General features: G+C 45.7%; 2 protein-coding genes across 2 annotated transcripts; one reads left to right on the top strand and one right to left on the bottom strand.

Annotated features, from left to right (window-relative positions):
• Positions 1 to 1,388: 1,388 nt before the first annotated feature.
• Positions 1,389 to 19,696, top strand: LOC1278203 (sushi, von Willebrand factor type A, EGF and pentraxin domain-containing protein 1). Its single transcript, XM_061653265.1, has 18 exons — positions 1,389 to 2,087; positions 4,880 to 5,049; positions 5,122 to 5,404; positions 5,468 to 5,659; positions 5,742 to 5,918; positions 7,838 to 8,020; positions 8,094 to 10,187; positions 10,255 to 10,421; positions 10,487 to 10,594; positions 10,671 to 10,764; positions 10,837 to 11,175; positions 11,253 to 11,403; positions 15,887 to 16,005; positions 16,085 to 16,244; positions 16,317 to 16,467; positions 16,548 to 16,911; positions 16,981 to 17,151; positions 17,299 to 19,696. The coding sequence occupies exons 1-18, from the start codon at positions 2,024 to 2,026 to the stop codon at positions 17,538 to 17,540; spliced, it is 5,229 nt and encodes a 1,742-aa protein (XP_061509249.1). The 5' UTR covers positions 1,389 to 2,023; the 3' UTR covers positions 17,541 to 19,696.
• On the bottom strand, positions 11,171 to 13,464 carry LOC1278204 (uncharacterized). The gene is made up of 4 exons (XM_061653278.1): positions 12,483 to 13,464; positions 11,769 to 12,272; positions 11,577 to 11,706; positions 11,171 to 11,509 (listed from the first exon to the last, which is right to left on the bottom strand). The coding sequence occupies exons 1-4, from the start codon at positions 12,750 to 12,752 to the stop codon at positions 11,424 to 11,426; spliced, it is 990 nt and encodes a 329-aa protein (XP_061509262.1). The 5' UTR covers positions 12,753 to 13,464; the 3' UTR covers positions 11,171 to 11,423.
• Positions 19,697 to 22,800: the final 3,104 nt, after the last annotated feature.

Here is a 22,800-nt window from a genome sequence, read left to right as displayed (position 1 = left end):
TACAACAATTGATTAAGAATTACCTTGGCCAACATAATTCATCTTGCGAGCAATACGATGCGTATCTGTATCAGTACACCGGACACACCCATCTCGTCGCTCTGATCTCGGGCGTGATTCCCACATGGTTTACGGTCAATAAATCTAAATTTAAAATACAACGCTTAAAGGCTCCTGTCAACGGCGGTTCGTTTATCATCAGTCCCTCCCTGCTGTGCCAGTTCGGCGATGGATTTTTTTTGCAAAATTGTGGTGACAACAAATTCAGTGTGTGTAGCTGAAAAGCCGATCTATAGACTGTGTTTAATGGAATTGAACGGGGTTATAGTCTGAAATAAAAAAAAAACTGGGTATAAAAAACATGATCATAACAGCCTAATTAAATGGCAAGGATTATCAGGTTGACAAGCACGTGAAAATAGAGAGATAGAATACGATGTAAAAAAATACACTGCACCTATCTCGTATTGCTTGATAATGTCATGAACTATTTTCGAAATTCCTCCCACAAGCGGTGGTGGAAGTGCTGCTAAACGGGCCATTCATCACTGGTCGCGTTGTGCGGGTACCACGCAGTAGTATGTCCCGGGTCGTTGTCGTCAGAACGTCTGTGCTCGCTAGGTTGTTTTTGTGTCCCGATATTTAACGCTACCTATACTACCAGACAAACCGTCGTCGTGCTCTTTTTAGTGATTGAGAGAAGAAGTGAAGCTTGCGATAAGGTGTAGCAACTTACCGAAAATCTATTGAACTGTAATGTGGGAGTTCGAATAAGCCGGGCACAGTAAAAAATGATTTATCACTACAAGGAAAAATAGTAAAGTTGTAAAGAAACGGTAAATAACCAATAAAAATGCGGCAGTTTTGTTAGTAGTTTGATTCAATGGTAACAACAGTGTACTAAGTGCAAAGCTGGAAAAAGAGTATCTGTTGAGTTGTGTTGCTGGTTGCATATCTTAGGGAGTAAAAACGCTTAAACGCTTAACGCGATTCGGTTGCAAGCGCGACATCGACCACGTGGTGGCAGCGGAACTCATCATGACGATTCTGTGTGAATTTAATGCAATTTCATTAGTTTGAAAATTATTTATGGAAGTTGAACACGAAAGATAACGAAGGATCTAGATAGTAACAGTAGTAACGGAAGTAGATATTTGGAACATAATTATTCTTGTTATTAAAGAAAAGAAATATATTTTTCCTTAAAGTGAGTGTAAATGTTTCAGAGTAAAGATAAAGTGACTTAGCGTTCAATAAGCTGTCAAGTCCTCTGGCTTCCCCTCAGCAATTCATTTCAAATCAAGTCGAAATCTCCGTGAGCGCCGGGGCAAAGATTTTTACTCATATCACACTACAAAAACTCTCTCGCCGAAAAATTCGCTCCGTTGTGACAGAACGCTGCAAAACGGCGATGAAAACAGTTCAATTGAAGCTACTGTGGCGGCACGGTCGCACGGGGTAGCTGGCGAAAAGCGGAAGTAGGAAGCGCACTGGCATAACACAACCAGGATCGGATCGCCTGACAGAACACGGGACCGAGCATTGTGAAATCGTCGTGAGAATCGACCCGACACTGTTCGCGAGTGGAAGTGCTCTCAAGTGCTGTGCTAGCTGCTCGTCATCATCATTGTTGCCGTGGTCGTGGACGTCGTTGTCAACGTTGTCCTAAGCAGAGAGCAGGCCAGATCAAAAGTGAACGACGGGAAAAACAGCGAGGAACGCCACAGCGAGCTGTACGCGGGAATACAGACCTCTGTTCAGAAGAAGCTGCAGTACACCCAGTTCAGCAGTGCTCTGTGTGTGTGTGTGTGGGTGTTGTGTGTGCTCTTTTGTGGTTTTTCGGAAGCTGTGTTTGGTGGAAAATCGATCTCACTAGCTGCAGTGGTCATGTGCGGTTTCAAGGGCTAAGCTAGGCCAAGTGCAAAAAGTAGCTTTTCCTATGAAATTGTGCACAGCTTGACAAGGTTTCGAACTCGAGCGGTTATTTAACAAACGGTGCTGCACACGGTGCCGCGGACGGAAAATGTTGCTGCTAAAGAAAAACCTTCTCTACTGGCTGCTCCTGTCAGCCATATTGGTGAAAACGGGTGAGCCTTTTCTTCGGCGTGCATGAAAGGAGGAGCTTTTCCGGGGCTCTCGGGCGGTTTTTTCTTCTTTTTTTATTATTCTGGGGTGTGGATGTAAATATCAGGGGCCACATAGGCCACATAGGCAGGTGTGAGGAAATATCATGTGGGCAAAGGTTTCATCTCATTTCCAGTACTCTGTGCAAACCGGGCCATGACCTTAACATGAACCCGTTGAAGTGAATCGGCGTGAAAAAAATGTGAAATTCCAGAACAGGCAATATTACATCGCTTTGTATGCTTCCTATGACAATCTCTTCTGTCCTCCTCTCACCGCTTTGTGCCCTGTCAAGGTGTTCCCGTTTTCTCGTACGCTTTTTCGCAGAAAAAGGAGTTAAATGGGAACAGCGTACGAGTGGGCGCTCTCCGTTATCGGTCACATTTTCCATTCGGAATGGCTTCGGGTTGACACGGGAAGGTCGTTGTGGGTTTTATTTATTTTGTTTTCTCAGCAGAAATAAGAGGAAGACGCGTGTGTGTGTGTTTGTGTGTGCAAATTTGCCACGCTCGAGTGCGTGTGTAGTTGTATGGGTGAGCGAGTGTAACGACTCTCACGTGCGCTCTCACGTGCGGCACATCCTGACCGTTGGGGCGAACCTCGCTCATTCGTTTGCTCGCTCGCATCCATTTCGACTTCAACCTGGACCCGCACAGCTGATTTTGAAATGTTTACATCTTTATCGTGCTAGTCTCATCAGGTGGCAAAAGAACGGATGCGTTAAAGTTTGCAAAGCGAATGATTTGCAAAATGGATTGATTTAGGGAGGGGGCATTCAATTATGTTGTCTCATGCATCAATGACCGAATTCAAACAAAACTGGAACGAAAAATCCAATTCAATAATCCTGTTACAATTCAATGGAACTTAACATGCGCCCAAAATAACGTAAATAAAATAAACCAACCAATCTCCAAAGCAAGCCTTGTTGACGCTCCCATTTAATAAAATTCATACAATGCCTTGCACGCGGTCATGTTCGTATGCATTCCCCAGCCAGGCACGGCTCAGTTCACCTGGCGGCAATAAACGAGTTAGTGACCTTTCCGGTCAAACCAATCGACTGGGAGCGCGTGCGTTTGTTTTCGTGCACTTTGCTACACGATTGCCCTACAAAAATAGCCATCCCGCTTAGGGTGTCACAAAGGGAAAGTGAGTGGCGGAGGGTTGACTGCAGTTCCCCGTCGTCAGCAGCCACGAATCATCGCACCATGGGCACACGTAATCGGTGTGGATTTGTCATCATCGGTCCCTGTTCGCTTGTTTTGCTCTCCCGTTTTGGCGACACAGAGCGATGCAGAATCCGCGGTTAACTAACCTTAAGTAGTGTATTTCTGTGTCATAACCGCTCAACTAACTCAACTCGCCGTATGTGCAATTCCGACCGGTAGCAAACAAAGTGTCTCTCAGACACTCGTTCCAAAACAACGTTCAAACGAGCTACGGAACGGTGTGCTGCGGCGGAGATAGGGCTGCTGCTGTCTGTCTGACTGACTGTCTGCCCGGTTGCCTAACGGCTGTGTTACGGTTCGTCTTTCGTGCACGTCTAGCCATGATGTCTGCCAAATTGCCCCGAATGTGTTTGTGTACGTGCAGCATACAGGGCTTTCGTCACAGTCTGGCAAACTGATATGCGCCGTACGCCCAACACCCGGGGGGCTGGTTATTTCGGGATTTGCGGTCGCGAAATCTTGCACCCTGCCCCGGTATTTCGTTGTTCGCTCTCACTCTCTCACTCTCTTGCTTCTCACCACTCCCTTTTGGTAACGCAACAGCAGCAGTAAGAGCAACAGCAGGCACATTAGCAGCTGGCGAATGCAATCGCGCTGTCCACCAGTGCAATGGCTCCAACAAGTCTCGTACGAGCAGACAGCGACGATCGTACGACGATGATCAGCCGGCACGACACAGCGAACGCTCGCGTGTTTGCTGGTGCGTAAAACCAACGGAAGTACTCACACGTCGCGCTGGGTCTTCCGTTTCGGTTGCACCAGACATCGTGTCTGGGCCATGAGGATATGTTGACACCACACCGTCACAATGTCTGTTGGGTGGCTTTTTTTAGCACTGGGCCCCCGGTATGCCAACAACGCATCATGTCGGCAAACACGCGATGGTGTGACATTTTTACGCATCAGGGTACCTGGTTTTCGCGACTGATAAGGGGAGTGATCTCGTGCGTGGGTTTTTTCCTATTTGATTGATGTGGTAAAGTTAATAATTTCACTGATGTTACGTGTTCAGATATTAGTTGGAGAATTGATTAGGTGGATGATATTAGATATAATATAAAACAATTAAAATCCCAATTCGAAAGGTATTCTGGTGACACTCCCAATCGATAGCCTTGCCGACTCCAAAAATAGAACATGATTCAGAGCCAATAGGAACGATCAGCTTGTAAATTTGCTATTTAGTTGCCAATTGAAAGGAATGTTATTATTTTAACCCCAGAACCGTACCTCAGAGGCACTTGCTTGACCTCGTCGCAGCACCGGTTTGAGCACGAGTTACCTCATCATTGCAGCCGGGTATTTAAAATAAGAACGGAACACTGAGCAGTGAGACTGCCGAACCAAAACAATGACAGAATGCCGTTGGATCGCAGCCAACACGTCGATCGAAAGGATCATCTCACTCCTCTACTCCTCCAAAGTTCTCGTTAATTTGAATGATCTTGCAATTTGGGTGGGAAAAATATTTATATTGCTTTGTTGTTCTTGTATTTCCCTCCGCTTTCCACGCATCTCGGAAGTTTACTGCGTCTCGACGGCAGCCGTCACCGAAGCGGACGATGAGAACGACTCAGAATGGGACGAAGATGAGGAATCATCGGAGGCAGATGATGATGGGCGGGTGTACAAGAATCCGAGGAATTCGCCCTCAACCGAATGTCCACGGGACGAGGAACAGGCCACACTGCTGGTAAGATGCCTCAGAGGGGAGGCGTGCTGTGAGCTATTCCGTTTAATGCGTACCACGATTTCCTTTTCGCAGGGTCAAAAGTGCCTACGCAAGTGTTCGTCGGACGAGGACTGTAAGAGTAAGAAGAAGAAATGTCTATGCGATGGTGCGTGCGGTATGTCCTGCATTAAACCGGATCGGGAATGCCCGGACCTGTCGCAACCGAGTCTCGGATCAGTGACACTGTCCGGGAAGCATTTTGGATCGCGAGCGACGTACACCTGCCCGCATGGCTATCACGTGGTTGGGCTGCAGAGTCGACTGTGCCAAGCGGATGGAAGTTGGGCGGGAAGTGAACCAGTATGCAAGCAGAACAGTGAGTAACAGAGAGAAGGCGAGTTAGATTGGGCTGTGTAAAACCTCTTTTTCTTTTATGCAGTCTATTGTTTGGAGCCACCGACCATCGAGCACGCAAGACACTCCGCTCTACCCGAACAAGCAACCTTTGATCTCGACTCAACGGTACAGTACCACTGTCACACGGGCTATGCTACGGCCGGATTTCCAAGAGCCAAATGTTTGGCCGTCGATGGACAAGCGAGCTGGTATGGACCAGACATTTCCTGCGAACGTAAGTCGGCCAAAGAGGAAAAAGGACATGCAGAGGCAAACATCAATAACGTTTCGTGTTTTGTTTGATGAACCAATTCCAGCACGTTCCTGTGGTCAGCCGCCTGATCCTGCTCATGGCTGGCATGCCGGAGAGAGCTACACGTTCGGTGGAAAGGTAACATACCATTGCGGTGAAGGGTACGAGCTGGTCGGAAGAGCCGAACGCTACTGCCAAGCCGATGGATCGTGGACACCGAAGGAACTGCCAACCTGTGTTCGTAAGTAGAGTTCTATCGCCTCGTAAAATCGATGTGATTGATGTTTTCTTTATTACTTTATGTTATTGGGGGGCTGGGCACCGACTAATAAGCTGTTTGATCTCCGCATGTACTAATATATCGTGCACTTTTTTTCTCTAACACAATCACACACAATCTTGAATGCTGCAACTACTAGCTCAACCTGCGGCTGACTAGATAAACTCCTCTCGCGGGCAAGCAATTGGAAGTAGTGGGTCCAAGTACATAAGGGCCTAGCATACTAGCACACTACCAGTCATTCGCATAGGCACTGAAGGATAAAAAGTACCTATCTCATAGTTTATGTTATTCAGAGTTTTCCGCATAGAAGAAATAGCATCGGAGAACAGCTCGGTCGAGCTTGCAGGGCCATAAAACGTAGGAGTAGATCTTTCCCATTCCTTTCATTGAATTGCCGTTCTTGGCGCGTTTCACTCGTTGATCAGATTCGCGCGCGACCCGTCGTGCAGTAGGTGTAGTACATTAACATGACCAGAAACAAACACAGTATCATAACTTACTCGAATGTGCGTAAGGCTAGGGAACAAGCACAGCAGAAGTAGGCGACGAGTAGCCGGGCAGCAGGCTTAAATAAGCGTAAAGAAGAGTTACGAAGCATCACGCTACAACATTTATCACTCTTAAAATTAGCCAACGTCAGCACGGGGATCGTGGTTGTGCTTCTCACGATCATTTCACATTCTCACCATTCTTCTTGCTTTGCGGCGTGTGGGTTAGGGGATTTGTCAAGCATAAAGAAAGGGAAGAAAATGGGATGGCAAAAGGAGTATGTGGCATATATAAATATTACAGCAAATATTTACGTAGCGATAACCGTAGTATAGAAGAGTGTCATTTTGAATTTACTAGAAACGCGTTTGAGTGTGCGAGTATGTACGCGCGGCCAATAAAGTGACGAGCACGTTAGTGAAGACGAAAACAGTTTTAATGGGTCATCGCTAGGCAAATCAACACCTTGCCGACAAAAAAGGCATTGGAAAAGGGAAGCGAGTAGCCGGGCGGGTTGACTAGAAGGGGAAGAAAACCAGAAAGCATAACGGACTTGTATCAAACTGTCACATAAGTCTTGGCACGCGATTAACATTGTACTCAAGTGTGACGTTTAATTCTTGAATAAATTCATTGCCGCAATCTCTAATACTTGTTTCATTTCGTTTCATTTTGTTTAACCACATGATCGCAATTGCGACACGGGGGGAGGAATGAGCAAGAAATGAAAAGACAAGGATTTATTTCGTTTCTTATGCAGCTACTGGCTTGTTTTACATTATAATTAATTTTCTATGCTGCATGTTTTGCTTTTTCTCCTAAATGGGAGTATATAATGATTAATTTTCTTTGTTTTGTACATTTTTCACCGGGCAATGAAACAGTAGAAGAAGGTGTTAAACAAAATGAAGCGAATGACATGAGTATTAGTGATTGGCGATGGTGGATTTATGTGTCTTAAATGTCAATATCACAATGCAAGGAAAGGATAAATGAATGGGCAGTTCATTAATTTGAGCAGAAATATAGGACTAATTGGACGATGTTTTGTGGCTGATCGGAGTCTGTTATTCATACTCCTCAAGTTCACCGTATGCAATCCAGTATGCAATAATAGTAGAATACGCACCTTCTTCTCCTATTTCATTCTCTGTTAATGTGTGGAAACTATCTACAAAGTTTTTTCTTTTAGTTTTTTTAAACATCTTGGGTATTCAAGAAAGAAATTAATATTCTGTTTGTAGTAATTGATGCTGATTTTTATTTAGTACGACCGAAATAATTCGGTAATGCTATGGAGTAACCAACTTACTCCTGCTAGTGAATTCATAATCATGCTTAAAAAACTATGAAAGACAAAGTAATACATTGAATCCTTTTCATTCCAGTGGTAACATCGGTACAATGTCCATCGCCTGAAAACCCGAGAAATGGTAAAGCGATCTACACCAGCACATCCTATAACTCGGTGGTCAGTTACGAGTGTCGCTATGGTTACACCCTGGTGGGTGAAAGCTCTCGCCGATGTGGTGCTGACAAGCGTTGGACCGGAACATTGCCTGCTTGCAAGGGTATGTAGCACCATCATCTGAGGTTCCTATCACACTGGCTACGATCACGAATTGTTCTTTTGCACTCCGTTAGAAATAAACTGTGGACATCCCGGCACGCTGTACAATGGATGGTTGGAGAACATCGAAAGTGGTACGGGACTTGGGGCAAGCATTATATTCCGCTGCCATCCAGAAATGCTGCTGGTCGGTAATACCTCGTCCGTATGTCAAATTGATGGTCGGTGGCGATACCCGCTGCCGCAGTGTTTGGCACCCTGTGTCGTTCCTTCCATCTCGCAAGGTCAGGTAATTCCGATCGAGTTTGACATCGATGTGAACTCGACGACAGTTGTGCCGACAAGTGGAAGTAGCTCCAAGGTAAAGCATGGTACCGTGCTGGAAGTGATTTGTGATGAGCATTACGAGTTTCCCTTCTCTTCACTATCGCCGCCCACCTGTAACAATGGAACGTGGAGCGTTATACCACGTTGTGCACCGGCACGCTGTAAGACCATGCCCAAGCCGCCTAAGTTCGGTATGGTGTTGGCACCGAAGACGGAACATGGTATGCGAGCACGGTTCAAGTGTAAGGACGGCTACAATCTAACAGCTCCGGGTGGGAAACCGATACCAGATCCGAATAACTACGTGTTGATCTGTTCATTTGGTAACTGGACTGGTGAAATGCCACAGTGCACGGAAGTGTATTGTCAGTTCCCGGGATACATCCCCAATGGAAAGGTGTTGCTGGTGGGAAACATGGGCTTGTACGACTATCGGCCGTACGTGCGGAAGGTGATTAACAACAAGCAAATTATGTACGAGTGTGACAAGGGCTATGTGATTGAAACAGGTCCACCTGGAGCGACCTGTATAGGCGGGAAGTGGAGTCCGACGGAGTTACCGATCTGTACGCCCGGTCAGCATCCTCGGTTGCGCTGGAATCGTCGTCGTCGTTCGCTGGACCTGCGTATGCGATTCCACCGGTCAAACCTGCTAAAGCAGCACTATCGTTATTTGCAACGTAAGCTGGAGGAGCATGACGCTTATCATCAGCACGAGTTGGTTAAACGTGCCGCTGCCATACCGTATCGTGGTCAGATGACACCCAATCGTCATTACACGTTCGAAGACTTCCAGCGTTTTCGTGCAAAGCGTAGCATCGATGCGAGTCGAAATGCACTGCTAAGAAGCGCCTTCCGCACCGCTATGGTGCGTGAGCGTCGGGAGCTTTCGGATGTGGAGAAAGCCTACAGCAAGTACTACGAGCGCATTAAGGCAAAGTATCGGAACTATGTGCAGAATCTGCTTGGCTTCAACAAGGCTCGTACCATGCCCACACACGACGATATACACGTGCAGGACGGTCGATGGCATTCCTACCCTGAGTCAGACCCAGTAAGTCGTAACCGAGGCGTGCAGAATGGGCGTGAATCAGAAGCAGGGCAGCTGATGGGAACACCGGCACCCTCACCAGTAGCTACTCGTCGACCCCGACCACACAAAGTCAAGCAAGGTGGTAAGGCTCGAAAGCCGAAGCTTCCACCACCGATCACAATACCGGACATAAACGAACAATCACGCTATCGGTTGGATTTTGTCGAAAGTGCCGAAACTAATCGAACACCGGACCATCTGAATGAGAACGATATTTACAGCAATTATTTCCCACCGCCACTGACGGGGCGTTATCACACGAGCTGGCAGTTTGCGTCGGAAGTGACGCCCAGTCATCGGAACGAGGGCAACCAGTACCGTACAACACAATACCGTGGCCGGAATCGAACGGAACCAACGGTGGAGGAAAGTCCGCTCGCACTGATGGAGAAGCTACAGTCGCAAATCATTAGAAGGAAGCGAGACACGCGCGATGCTGGCAGCTCGATGGAGGAAACGAAGCGCACACAGAAAGCGAACCGCAAGGCAGCGAACCAGACTGACGTAGATAGCATGGACCCGGCGCGGAAGGTGAAATTCAAGGGACCTTGTGAACCTCTGGCCAGTGAACCGTACGCACAGCTGGAAATCGTTCGCCCAGGCAAGGACCCGAACGAAACGTTCGGTCCGGGGACGATTGTGCGCGTTACCTGTACGAAGGGGTATGTCTCGAACATTATAAATCCGAATGCGACGGCGAAATGTGTCAGGGGACGATGGAAGCCTACAAAACCAACGTGCAGTATGAGTAAGTTTAGTTGAAAGGAGTTTAAGGTGATGATGGAGACATTACACAATATTTGCTTTTCTGCTAGAACCCTGTTTCGTGCCATCAACCGAGCATGGCAAGTACTATGAAGCATCAGTCGATCTGACGACCATTGATGCAGTGCGACCAACTACAGCCTCTCTAACCCCGATGGAGATGGTCGAAAATGGGAAGATGATCAATTTTCAGTGTGATCATGGCTACAACACGCAGGTGAGTAGGTGTTTATTTTCACAGTACAAACGATCCATTTCAAATGTGATATCTATGAAAAATAGGGTCCCTCCAATCTACGCTGTTGGAACGGTGAGTGGGCTGTCAGTTCACTGCCGGAATGTTTACCTGCTCCTTGTGTTCTGCCACCAATTATGCACGCAATCTATCAGGTAAGGGCAGTATCTCTGGAAATAACAAGAAGTGACATTTATCTAGACCTAATCAATTTGAATTCTCATCTGCCAGGGTGGATATCGTGCTGGTCTAACCATTGCGCATGGCAGCTCAGTGATGATTCAGTGTGAAAGTGGCATGGGCAGTGCATCATCAGTACAGATGGGTAAGATAATTTTTCCTGTGGATCTGTGTATACCACTTTTCTCATCTACCATTGCTCACCATCTGCTTCCAGATTGTGCTCTCGGTTCGCTTACGCCCGAGACGATCAACTGTGGGTACATTTCGTCCCGCAAATCGCGCGATGATGACAGCAGCTCGATCATCGTACTCGATGGCAACAATGTGACCTCCTCCGAGGATGAAAACGATGGCAGAGAGTGCGGTCCACCAGGGAAGATCCATGGCTCGTTGGTGTACAAAAACGGTGAACAGATGGATGAAAACAGTGAGGAAGGTTTCCCGTCCGGTACGGAGATAACGTTCGACTGCATCGCTTCCATAACGGGCGAACAAACAACATGGAAAATTATATGTGAAGATGGGCAATGGATCGGTCGCTCGATGAATTGCGGTTAGTACAACATCAATATTAAGTATTATATTTCGTTTGAACAACTTGGAACTGAGCGTTATGTTATGCGTTTATAGATGACGATGATCCACTGTTTCATCGAATGCCGTCAGCGAACGGATCGTGCATGTTCCGCAACAATGAGCCGCACGTCGTTAGCTTCTACAACGATCTGGAAATTCGGGAGGACATTGTGGAGTTTCCGCCGGGGACGACGATCATATCGAGGTAAGTGACGAATAGGGGTTTTAATCGTATTCAGCTCCCACTGTGATGCTGATGGGACCGGGGAGTACATTTGTTTTGTGGTACCATTTGTTGGTATCCAGCACAACTAGTCAAGAAAGGAGAGTAATATGAAGTTGAAGAAAGGAATAAAGAGAATGCATAGATAGACATACTTGTTTCTCCAGTTTGTACCACGACCGAGAGGAATTCGCACTGATACAAACACTCGGGTGGAGGTGCCAGTATCCATTCTTTGGCTCCTTTTAGCTGCGACTGCCACGAAGGAAGTCGCACATTGTCCACCTGTGAATGTTTTGGGCATAGGTCGATCTAAAGCGATATTGAAATGACCATCCATCACTTACGTGCATGTGTGCCCCAAGACCAGGCCCACCCATAAACACCCAATCGATGGCACTGTTCTCCGAGTCGGCTGGCAGAAAGTAGGGACGCTGGTAATGCTTCCGCAGCACATTCACGATCGCTGGATCACAATTGCTCCATCCAAAGTACCACGGCTCTGTTCCCGGGTCATATCGGACGCGTGATTCGGGCAATGAAAACGCTTCTCGTATGTCGCGAAATCCGGTCTGGTATGGGAAGAACTGACAGCGTTCCGCTCTCGGCCCACTGCCATGCGTTTCGTAGACACGTTTGAAGAACCAAAAGTCGAAACTCTCCACTGCGGTCCAGTTAACGGTTGCATCGGTCACAATCACCGGTCCACCGCGGTATGCGTAGTCACGAGCGAACTCCGTCGGACTGACGTTCGACAGCCGTGGAACAGTTCCGTGAACCGCTCGACAGAAGTCACAGCTCTCCGGGGGTCGAAATGCTTTCTGCAGCTGTGCCGGCATGGTAAGAATGCACTATGAAATGATTGAACAAAAAAAAAAACGCAACGAAACGACATTAGAATCTGCTGCAAAGGAGGGAAGGTGCTTTTTTGGCGAGTGATCTCGATGCACTTCAAACAGAAGAGAATGAACAATAAAACAAAAAATCCTTGAAATGTCGAAAATATGTAAACGTTCGCAGGAAGCGTTCATTACGCGAAATTAATTCCATTTCTCATTTACATCTTCATTTGCAAACAACGTTGCCAGCTGCAGTGGCCACCGTCGTCCGCCCAGGAGAAGTAGCGCAAGCACCAACAGCACCACCGTCGGTACCATTTTCCATGGGTTGGTCAAACGTTGGCGTATACAGTGGGCGCTGCCGGGAGGAAGCAGGGCGAGATAGGTTGCGGCGGATGTGGGGAACCGCTTCGTTAGAAACTCTCCCAACTCGATGCCACTCGAGTCGGAATTAATTAAAAAATTCTTCATCTTTTCATGCACTTCATCCATGGTTGGAACCGGTGTGGAAAGGTGAAACCGCGCAACAAGACAAAAAAATTTGACTATTTTAGTTGCTGTAACGAATTTGGGAACTAGTGTATTCGATGCTACGTATGTGTGTAGGCTGCGTATGTGTGTCTATGTTCACTTTCCTTCGCTGTGGGAAAATCGTATTAATTCCACACTGAGAAATCACTTCACTTTTTGCTCATTGTTGTACGGCACAAGTCCTTCACGTGGCTCCGCTCCGAACCACTTCAATCGAACCAATTGCGCTCCACCACCACGAGTGATTTTCGATGCAAATTTTCCAACAAATTTCCTTTCACTTTGTTTGGTGCCTGCTGGTGTTTCACTTTACATTTTTGCTGGTACTCAGCCATACAACCAAGCTGGTTGGATTGGATAAATTTTTCGAGCTCTAATTGAGAACGCACTTGTTTGGCAGAGTAAGCTGGGGAGGTGGTAGATACAATTGTTGTACAGTTTCCATCCGTTTCGGACGGACCGTGCCTTACGGCATGGTTTGCACTACACGTGAAATCCTTGTTGAATGGATAATTTTACGCTGTTCGAAATGTGCGAGAACCACTTGTTGAGAAGAAAAAAAAAATCTGGAAAGCTGCTGCGGGACAGAACATCTGGTTCCACAGCCTGTGGCGTGTGAATCGATACTGAAAAAGGGAAATGCACTGATGCTGAGGTGTTTGCCAGTGCGTGCGTTGTACTGCAGCAGAAAAGATGGGGTTAGGCAATTGAGTTTGGGAAAACGGAAAGGGTGTTGGTGGACTATGGGAGTTTTGGGACAGATACTGGCCACATTACTTAAACGAAACGAAAAGTAACGAAGAGAAGAACAATCGTAAAACTTCGTTATGAAAAAAGGAAAGTAAATGAGCTTTGCCACTTCATCAGGACAGTTAGGGTGTACAATTAAATTAACTTTGTGCACGATATGGTACATTTAATGTTCAACTGCTCATTTAGCTCAGTTCGTTTGCGATCTAGCGCGACAAGATGAAAAGCACCATGCACACAGCAAAGTTTCGGGAGAAAATATTATTTATTGAAAATAAAAATGACATTCATTTGATGTCGCCCACCTGTGGGTCTGTGTTCGTTAGTAAAATCACCTTGGGAAAAGTTTTGTCCCGAACATTTGTCGTTTTGTTGTTGCTAGGATCTTTTTTTTGCAGAAGCACGTGTATGATTTTTTTCTTCTTTTTCTCTATATTAAGTCCAATTTTAAAACACTCCTCTTGACCACCCAGCAAAAGAGACCACGTTCCGCTGTGCGGATGGAATATGCGAACACACACAGCATCAAACGTTTGCAGCTGGCGCTCCTTATCAGTGACTCAGCAGACGCAATTCACGCAATTGTGATCATTCGTGACGGGCCTGTCTCCGGGCTGCTCCATCCATCTCCATGGTGATAGCGTTTCCCTTACAGTGGGAGTAGGGATGTGTATTTTGTGTTCACCTCCCATCCCATTGCCATTATCGAATAAAGTGATTTTTCCCCATTACGTCGTCTGCTTCCACGCAGTTCCATTTGCCAAGTGGTGTTTTTAGATGAAGCTTTTCACACTGAGCCCACTTCCGATGGGTCTTAGGTCAGACTGAGTCCGTGTTCGTTGTAATGATGTGACTATTTGCTTCTTTCCCTCAACACTTGAATTCTAGGAAACGGACTTAGTGGAAAGATGTGAAATTTGTTCGAAATGAAGTAACTTAACATTGCTGTGGGAGCTTTCGGCAGCAGTTCATCCAGAGCTGTGGTGCGTTATAAAATTGTATTAAATTTTATTTTCGTCTCACAGCTTTTTTTGCTTTGAAATTAAATTTTGGGAAACGAATCTCAGGCTCGTGTCCGGGACTGGGTGGAGATTTTGTTCACGAGTTCCTGTTTGCATTTTGCCTGCCGTCCTTCAAATGAGAGCGCTTCGTTTCTTCTCCCCTTTTTTGTGCTAGATTTTAGCTACATCTTTTATTAAGGCCTGGCGTTCTGTAACCGGTGGCAGTGATGGGCGTCAAACGGTTCGTTAACTTTTGCGCCAGAGATTGAATAAACATCACACTTCGATTGCTAATCGACATAAAAATGGCGTTTGACTGACGTGAAAGGAAGAGAAAGTGTGTGTGTGTGTGTGTGTGTGTGTGAGAGAGAGAGAGAGAGAGAGAGAGAGAGAGAGAGAGAGAGAAATACACACACACACACACTGGCATCGACCGATTGAAATCCCGGGTCAAAGTTTATCTGATTAAGAAGCCAACGGGCGTGACGGCTTGCTGTCGGTTGAATTTGAAGCTTTCGATGGTTACGGATTCGAGGGATGAATGAGTTGGTAACCAGCGCAATGGAGAGGCATACGTTTTTGTTTGAATGAAAGGACGGAAAATGACTGCACCGATCGAACGCCTACACGCACCGTTGTCCGTTGATGAAGCGGGAAATGAATGCGATTTAATTTGCCCTTTTTCTATGGTAAGAGCGTAAGGCGGGTTCGCTACTGTACGTTTGCCTTGTGGCAACGTGAAAGGTATCATATTGCATGATTGAATTCAAAATGAATGATTGTGTTTGCCTTTTTTCTGCTGGTTTCGAATTATTTGGTTCATTTTTGTTATACAGCGTTGTGTAAAGTAGCGATTTGTCGATTTTCCAATTAAAACCATTTCCTCGAAAGAGGTACACTGTGCGGAGGGGGGGGGGGGCATAAAAGCGTTGCCAGTGGAAATTTGAAAACGGACATTTGTTACTGGATGCCAGTGCCTGCTAAATTGAGCTGTTGGTCTGATGGTTGATGGGTGGATCGAGTTTTTGTTTAGTGTGTAGGCGGTGGGTAATAATAGATTCGTTTGAAATAGGCCTTGTTTTTGAAATCGAATTAGATTTCTAGGAATATTTTTAAAACCATGTTGTCGTATTTACAAGTAAGTAAGAACTGGTGCTGTATATCTATATTTCCTATAACCTCAGTGCTTGTTTGTTGGATTTACAATTACTCTCTTTACTTGTGTACACACTAAAATAGGGTTTTTTTTTTAATAAAATTAAAAAATCTCATTTGGGAACAGAAATAGATTCCTTTATTAAGAAGAACCTGTTCAAAATGTACTTGCTCAATCTTTCGAAATAGATGTGTCGATATTGGAAAGTACGCCATGATCGGTACCAGTGTGCGAACGTGCGTTCGTTCAGAGTGGAGCGGACAGAAACCATCCTGTTTCGGGTTGAACCAGGAGAATGATTACGCAAGTAAGAAAGGCATTCAGATGCTTTTTAGTGATAAGTCGTTGAATGAATCTTACCAAAATACCACACTCTCACTTTGTAGTGGAAAAACCACCGACCATATTGATACGCCACCAGAACGGCCCGATAGCGCAGAGTAATGATGGTAAGCTGATCGTGTATCCGGGTACCACCGTACATCTCGAGTGTCTGTGGATGCGTCGCTTTGGAAATCCACGATGGAATGTTAGTCACGATTATCGGTAGGTTGTTCAATGTCTGTTGGTTTGAGAAGTCAGTACTGTAGTAGCTGATTCAATGAATTTTCTGTGCAGCAAATATCCCGAAGGCTGGAGCTCGGATGAAGGGCGCGATCCACAGCTAGAGTTTCGCATTAGCATTATGCACGCGGTCAAGGATGATTCTGGAAGTTTCACCTGTGTCACACCAGCTCGACACACGCACACGGTTGAAGTGGTTGTAAAGGTAGGTTACATGTTGCTACAAGATAAGCTACTGGCCTTTCTATTCTGTATTCTCTTGCTGCGGGCTTGTTCCACCCTTAGGCGGTTCATTGTAACGAAATTCAGGTAAGACGAGGACTGTCTGCCAGCACAGGAGAGACGATGATGGGCACACGAGTACTATTCTCCTGTACCAACGGTAATGCGTTGATTGGAACGCCTGAGATCTCCTGCCTGCCAAGTGGTAACTGGAGTGCACCGTTGCCCGTTTGCGAAAGTGTGGAGTGCGGTGAGGTCCCAATACAACCGAGTAGTAATGGATCCGCACCGCGAGTTGCCATCTTGTCGCGAGAGGTGGGAGGTCGTGCGGCGTTTTCTTGCCCACCGGGCTATGGTTTGAGGGGACCCAGTGAAGCCATCTGCTTGCCCACGGGTGAATGGGGTGGTCCATTCCCATCGTGTGTGGGTAAGTGTTGTGCAAGAAACGACTCTGATCATGTATCAGGTTGTTAACTATCTATTTTTTTCGGTACAGAGGTTCAGTGTTTCCACCCAGGGGCACCTCAAAATGGTTACGCTCAGGGGACGCCGCCGTATAGGGCAGGTGATGTGGTCCAGTTCAACTGCAACCCGGAGTACATGATGCAGGGACAACCGATCATCGCTTGCCAGGACAATGGGCGCTGGTCGGGAGGTCTACCAAAGTGTAAGTGTTTTACTGTCATTCTCATGCGTTCTTAGACTTTTTAACAATAAACTTTCAAACGTGAAGCTACCAGCAAATCAGATGGTATAGCTTAATAGTTTTATAAGATAAATTTCAATTCCGTCCCCGTAATGTTCTGGTCTACAGGTGTACAGGCTTGTTCCTACCCCGGTACCGCCATCAGTGGTCGGATGTCATCGGTGAAGTTTTACTACTCAATCGGGGAAAGCATCACATTCACGTGTGACGCCGGGCTGGAGTTGCGCGGCGCCAAGATGCTCAAGTGTCTGAAAAACGGCAAATGGTCGAATGCCATTCCAACCTGCGTTAATCCTGACGCAGTAAACGTGCGCACCGACGCGAAAGGGGTGTTTAAGCGGGACAACTAAACGGTTCACTTAACGGAGCCGTTCGCCCAAGGAACGTAGAAACGACCCACCTACAGTGCAGGAGATCCTGTCACTGGATTGATAGACAGCTACAAACTCGGTTTCGACAGAGAGAGAGAGAGAGAGAGAGAGAGAGCGAGAGAGAAAGAGAGAAAGAGAGAGAGAGAGAGAGAGAGAGAGAGAGAGAGAGAGTATAATAGCAATTTATTAGCAATCAGCGGGCAGTTCAAGGAATTGCTTCATCTCATAACCTTAACATAGGCAACCCATTGAGAGGAGTCACAAAAAAATTAAGCCTCATAAAGGCGACGATCGTATCAAAAGAGAAGGGGAGTGGGGTGGGGGAGGGTACAGCTACTTAATAATAAATAATAAGGATAAAACAACCGGAAACGATACAATAACAGACGCATAGCAATGAAAATATTATCATAATTGCAATTGGATTAAGCAAACCATCTTCACCATACCTTGACACCGACACAAATGTACACGTAAATTCGATAATCAGCAGTTTCTCTTCGACTCATACAAACCTACAAATATAGATTCATCACACACGCACACAGTTACACAGCAAAATTGAGAGGGAAGTACATATCGCGTAACAGAAATGCTAGTAAAACTACAACGACACGCAGAGAGGAGTGTAATCAGCGTTAATTTGTTGTCGTCTCTTCCAATCTCACCGAGGAAAAAACATTAGCGAAGTGTGAAGGGAAATATAGAGAGAGAGAGAGCGAGAGAGAAAGAGGGAGAGAGAGATAGAGAGAGAGACAGAGAGAGAGAAAACCAATTGAATCACACTTGTAGAGGTCAGATGACTACATGTACGTATGGATATTAATATTTCAAAATATTACCTAAATGCTATCGGAATCAGGGGGCTTTGATGTTGATGCAGCACGAAAGTTTGGCTAAAAGGACAAAGCTGACCATCCCCATTAGTAGTAGCAAAAATGGAGGAAGCAAACTTACTGGAAACCATTGAAAAAGCTGATCAAGGATATATCCATAAGCAAAGTTACGTTTAGGTCCGACTGTCTTGTTGTTTACTTTTAATCTCTGATTGTTTTGTGTTGCTGTTTACTCCATACTCCCTCTTAACGACGAGGATGATGGTTATGATGATGATGAGGAAGATGATGATGGGGATGATGTATTGATGTTGCCTGTTTGATGGATTGGACGCACTGGCTGTTTTGACGGGAAAAAGGGTTTCCCTTGACGCATATTTAATTGTATCGATGATCCAGAACCATCACCGATGGACACACCCGGTGTCACGTGTGTGTGTGAAACCATGGGATAATATTTGCCCACTTTTTATGCCTTGACCCAAATGCAAGGGGATGGTTTTAAGCGAACATCTCTTTCCGTGCATCAGGCTGTATCGTGGTTAGTGGTTTATGTGGTTGGTGAATAAATAATAACCATGCAACTCTGCAGCATCAGTTTTGATGCATAGGGGAGAAACAACTTTTTTGTTTTCATTGTTGTCGATGTTTGTAGCGAACAAAATGGGATCGAATGTAGATTTATCGACAGCCGTTCGTCGCGCGGTAATCGCTCCTGGGTTGTGAGGAGCTAATTTATGCACAACTTAATCGCAAATGTAATATCAACATGGTCGCTTGTTTGTTTGTTGTTATTGCTACATACGCGGCTCTTGTTGCGTTGTTTCTACCCCGATTTTGCCGGACTGGATAATCTCTCCACCATCTCGTCATTGCACATTCATCAGAAAGGGCGGGATTTTTTGCGATCCAATATGAAGCTCACGTTATAATTGCTTCCGTCAGGTCAGATGAGTTGGTTTTGCAGTGTAAGTAGGCAACAGATGACAAAACCACCACTCAATACACCCACAAATACAAACACTGTGCAGAAAGTACTGTTGGGAGGAATGCCCGTGAGGTATGTGTTGCACTGGATGATTCGCGTTTTCGGCAAAATAATCATTTTATCCTGCGCCATTCGTATGTCACATTAGGTATTGTTATGCTCACAATGTATCACTCCTTTATTGGCGTTACACTGAATTGAAAACTGTAAATAAAATAAGCAGGTGGAATTTATTGAACATATATTATATATTATATACTTACAAATGAAATATATCTATATATAAATATATAAATATCAATATTTTACTATTTTGATGGACACACAGACTTATTTATATTTCTACCGCACAGAACGCTAAATACATTCGACGAGTGAATGCGGCCGATGGTGTCCGGTTTGCGTAGTGTTGTTTCAATTAATCCGAATTTCCCGCAGCGGTTCATTTGTCACTTTTCATTTGCAGTACGAGCGGCAAGCGCGGTCGATGGTTGGCGTACGGTCACAGTTGGGTGACAGTTTTTAACCACCATTCCGCCGGATCACGATTCAATTAATGAGTGCGATTCATTTTAATGGGTATACGCTTTCTGTACGATTTATCATGTAATTTGTACAGCAATTGTTTATGCTGACAGTGAGCCGTTTGATAGACCTTGCGTGAAATTATGATTTAGGGTTTCGTTTTAATTTTAATTAACGCAAGTGTTTTGTTTATACATATGATAAGGGTATCGACATAATGGGATAAATAATTGCGTGAGAAACACTTTTAGTTTAGTTTTTTTGTTTTGTTTAACTTTTAAAGGCTTTAGCATTACTAAATGCTAAAACCAAACAAGATAATGGAATGCTCATTTACAGGTCTGATTCACCAGCTGTTGCGTGCGAAGTGCATGCAGAATAAAAAATAAAAAGTGAAAAGACACAAGATCGGTGAATTTCCACGAAACGCCAGCCGTACCCCCCACGATGAACGTCGCTACCAGCACGCGCAGCACCGGTACCGTCTACACAAAGGATTGCTCGATGGATTGATCGATGCGGAATTTCTGGAATCGCCAGTGCAAACAGATGTCGCCGGGAGTGACAATGGAAACCGGGAGCGCGATGGGAGTTGGGGACAAACGGGAATGGGAGTGGGAGGAAAGGCGTAGAATTTTGGGTTAGTATCGTGCAGAAAAATTGTGAAAATTTTGGTATATAAAGGCGGCTCAAGCTGGAGCCAAATCAGATTCGAACGATAAGCCAAAGTGTTAAGAGCTTCATTTCAGAACATCCGAAATAATCCGAATCTCAAGGAACGATCCCCCTTTCTGTTGCATAGACTCCCGAGGTAGCGAGGAGCACTAGCTGAAAGGCTTGGAGAATTCCCCGTTGTAGCCGTAGGAGCCGGAACCTTCGCCCGGCGGAGCCCCTCGGCCGCAACATTGGTGGCTCCAGAGAGGAGAGCCTCACCGTAGATAGTGTCGTCGCGTCGTTGTTAGACCGGAGTGGACGAGCCGTGTAGCTACCGTGCTCCGTGTTACCAAGTGCGCCGTGGTCCCGAGTGTCCAGCCGCACCGGAAGGGTCGAGCCCAGAGTGTGCTTCTGGAACCAAAGCGTCCAGCCCATCCGTGACGTCGTCACATCATCATCATCAGACCGGATTGGAAGAAAGCTAAGTCCGTGCTTCTGGCCAGAGTGTCCAGCCATCCGCGTCGTAAAAGTGCGCCGTGGTCCCGAGTGTCCAGCCGCATCAATTTGTGTTTTTGTCATACGTCCTTCTATCGAAGTGGACCGGATTGGAAGAAAGCTAAGTCCGTGCTTCTGGCCAGAGTGTCCAGCCATCCGTGTCATTAAAGTGCGCCGTGGTCCCGAGTGTCCAGCCGCATCAATTTATGCTGTTTTGTCATACGACCGTGTGTCGTAGAATCGTCGTGAAAATGGCTACCAAGAAGAGCAATTATTTTGTTGAGAACAAAAACGGTGCATGTCGCCTCTGTACCGAACCAAACGGTGATAGTCCGTTTGTTAAGTGTGAAGAATGCGATCGATATTTTCACCTGGCCTGCGCCAAACTATCGGCGGTACCAACCGCAGAAGAAGAATGGTTGTGCATAAAATGCCAAGATATCAAAATCCAATACCAACAAGAAAAAAAGAAAAATACACCAGATCAAGCCATATTAGAACTCGCTATGGTATTACAGAACAATAGTTTGGAAGCTAGCCGCCATATCAAGAAAACCACATTAGTAAACCTTCCAGAATTTGATGGAAAACCACAAGACTGGCCGCATTTCAAAAAGACATTTGAAGACACAACAATAGAAGCAGGTTTTAGCAAACTAGAAAACTTGAATCGATTGCAACGATTTGTTAAGGGAGAAGCCGAAAAAGCAGTACGTGCCTTACTCTTGGATCCGCAGAACGTTCCGGCCATCATGGGTCGTTTAGAAGAACAATTTGGAAGAGCGGACCAAGTGTACAAAGAGCTGTTGAAAGATGTGGTGAAAATAAAGGTCGAAGGACAAATGAAAATAATGGAGCTTTCTGACGCTCTTGATAACCTTGTTACAAATATTAAGATTTTAGGAAAAAGATCTTACTTGAATGATCCTCGACTCATCGATGAATTGTTGGCAAAACTTTCGATCGATAAACAACTGAATTGGGCACAGCACAAAGCCAGTCTAGAGGCAGCAAATTCTGAGATAACGCTTGACCAGTTCAACGATTGGATGCGCCAAATATCAAAGGCATTGCGAAGTCTGCCAAAAAGAACAGAGCGACCACAGAACAAGGTAAATGTTCACAAATATCACAATCGCAAACCACCAGGAAATTCCCAGCAAACGAACATTGCTCAATACTTGCCCACAGTTTGTCGCTTGTGCAAAGGACAACATACGTTGCCAGAGTGTGAAAACTTTTTACAGAAAAACATTAGTGACCGAATAGCATTCACAACACAACACCATCTGTGTTTCACATGTCTCCTCTCCAGCGAGCATGTCCAAAGAAACTGCCCATTGTCCAAAGTATGTAGTGTGCAGGGATGTATTCGGCGGCATCATCCTCTGTTACATGAAGTGCCCCAGCCAATATATTATCACTACAACGACGTACAAGTCTACTACCAGATCATTCCGATAACCGTACGCAATGGGTCAGTGGCTATGAAAACGTTTGCTTTCTTGGACGCTGGATCGTCACTAACGCTCATGGAGGAAGATTTGGCAAACAAGTTAGGTTTACAAGGCCGGCAAGATCCATTAACAATGACGTGGACCCAAAATCTAACGGTAGAACAAGACACCAGTCGTCGAGTGCAACTTACGATTGTAAATGATCAAGGAAAAGAATTCCTATTGAAAGAGGTGCGAACCGTTAAAAATCTACAACTACCACAACAAACAATAGACACAAATAG

The sequence above is a fragment of the Anopheles gambiae genome, chromosome 3, assembly GCF_943734735.2.
Source record: "Anopheles gambiae chromosome 3, idAnoGambNW_F1_1, whole genome shotgun sequence".
Classification (NCBI taxonomy): Eukaryota; Metazoa; Arthropoda; class Insecta; order Diptera; family Culicidae; genus Anopheles; species Anopheles gambiae.
This window is presented reverse-complemented; position numbering and strand designations above follow the sequence as displayed.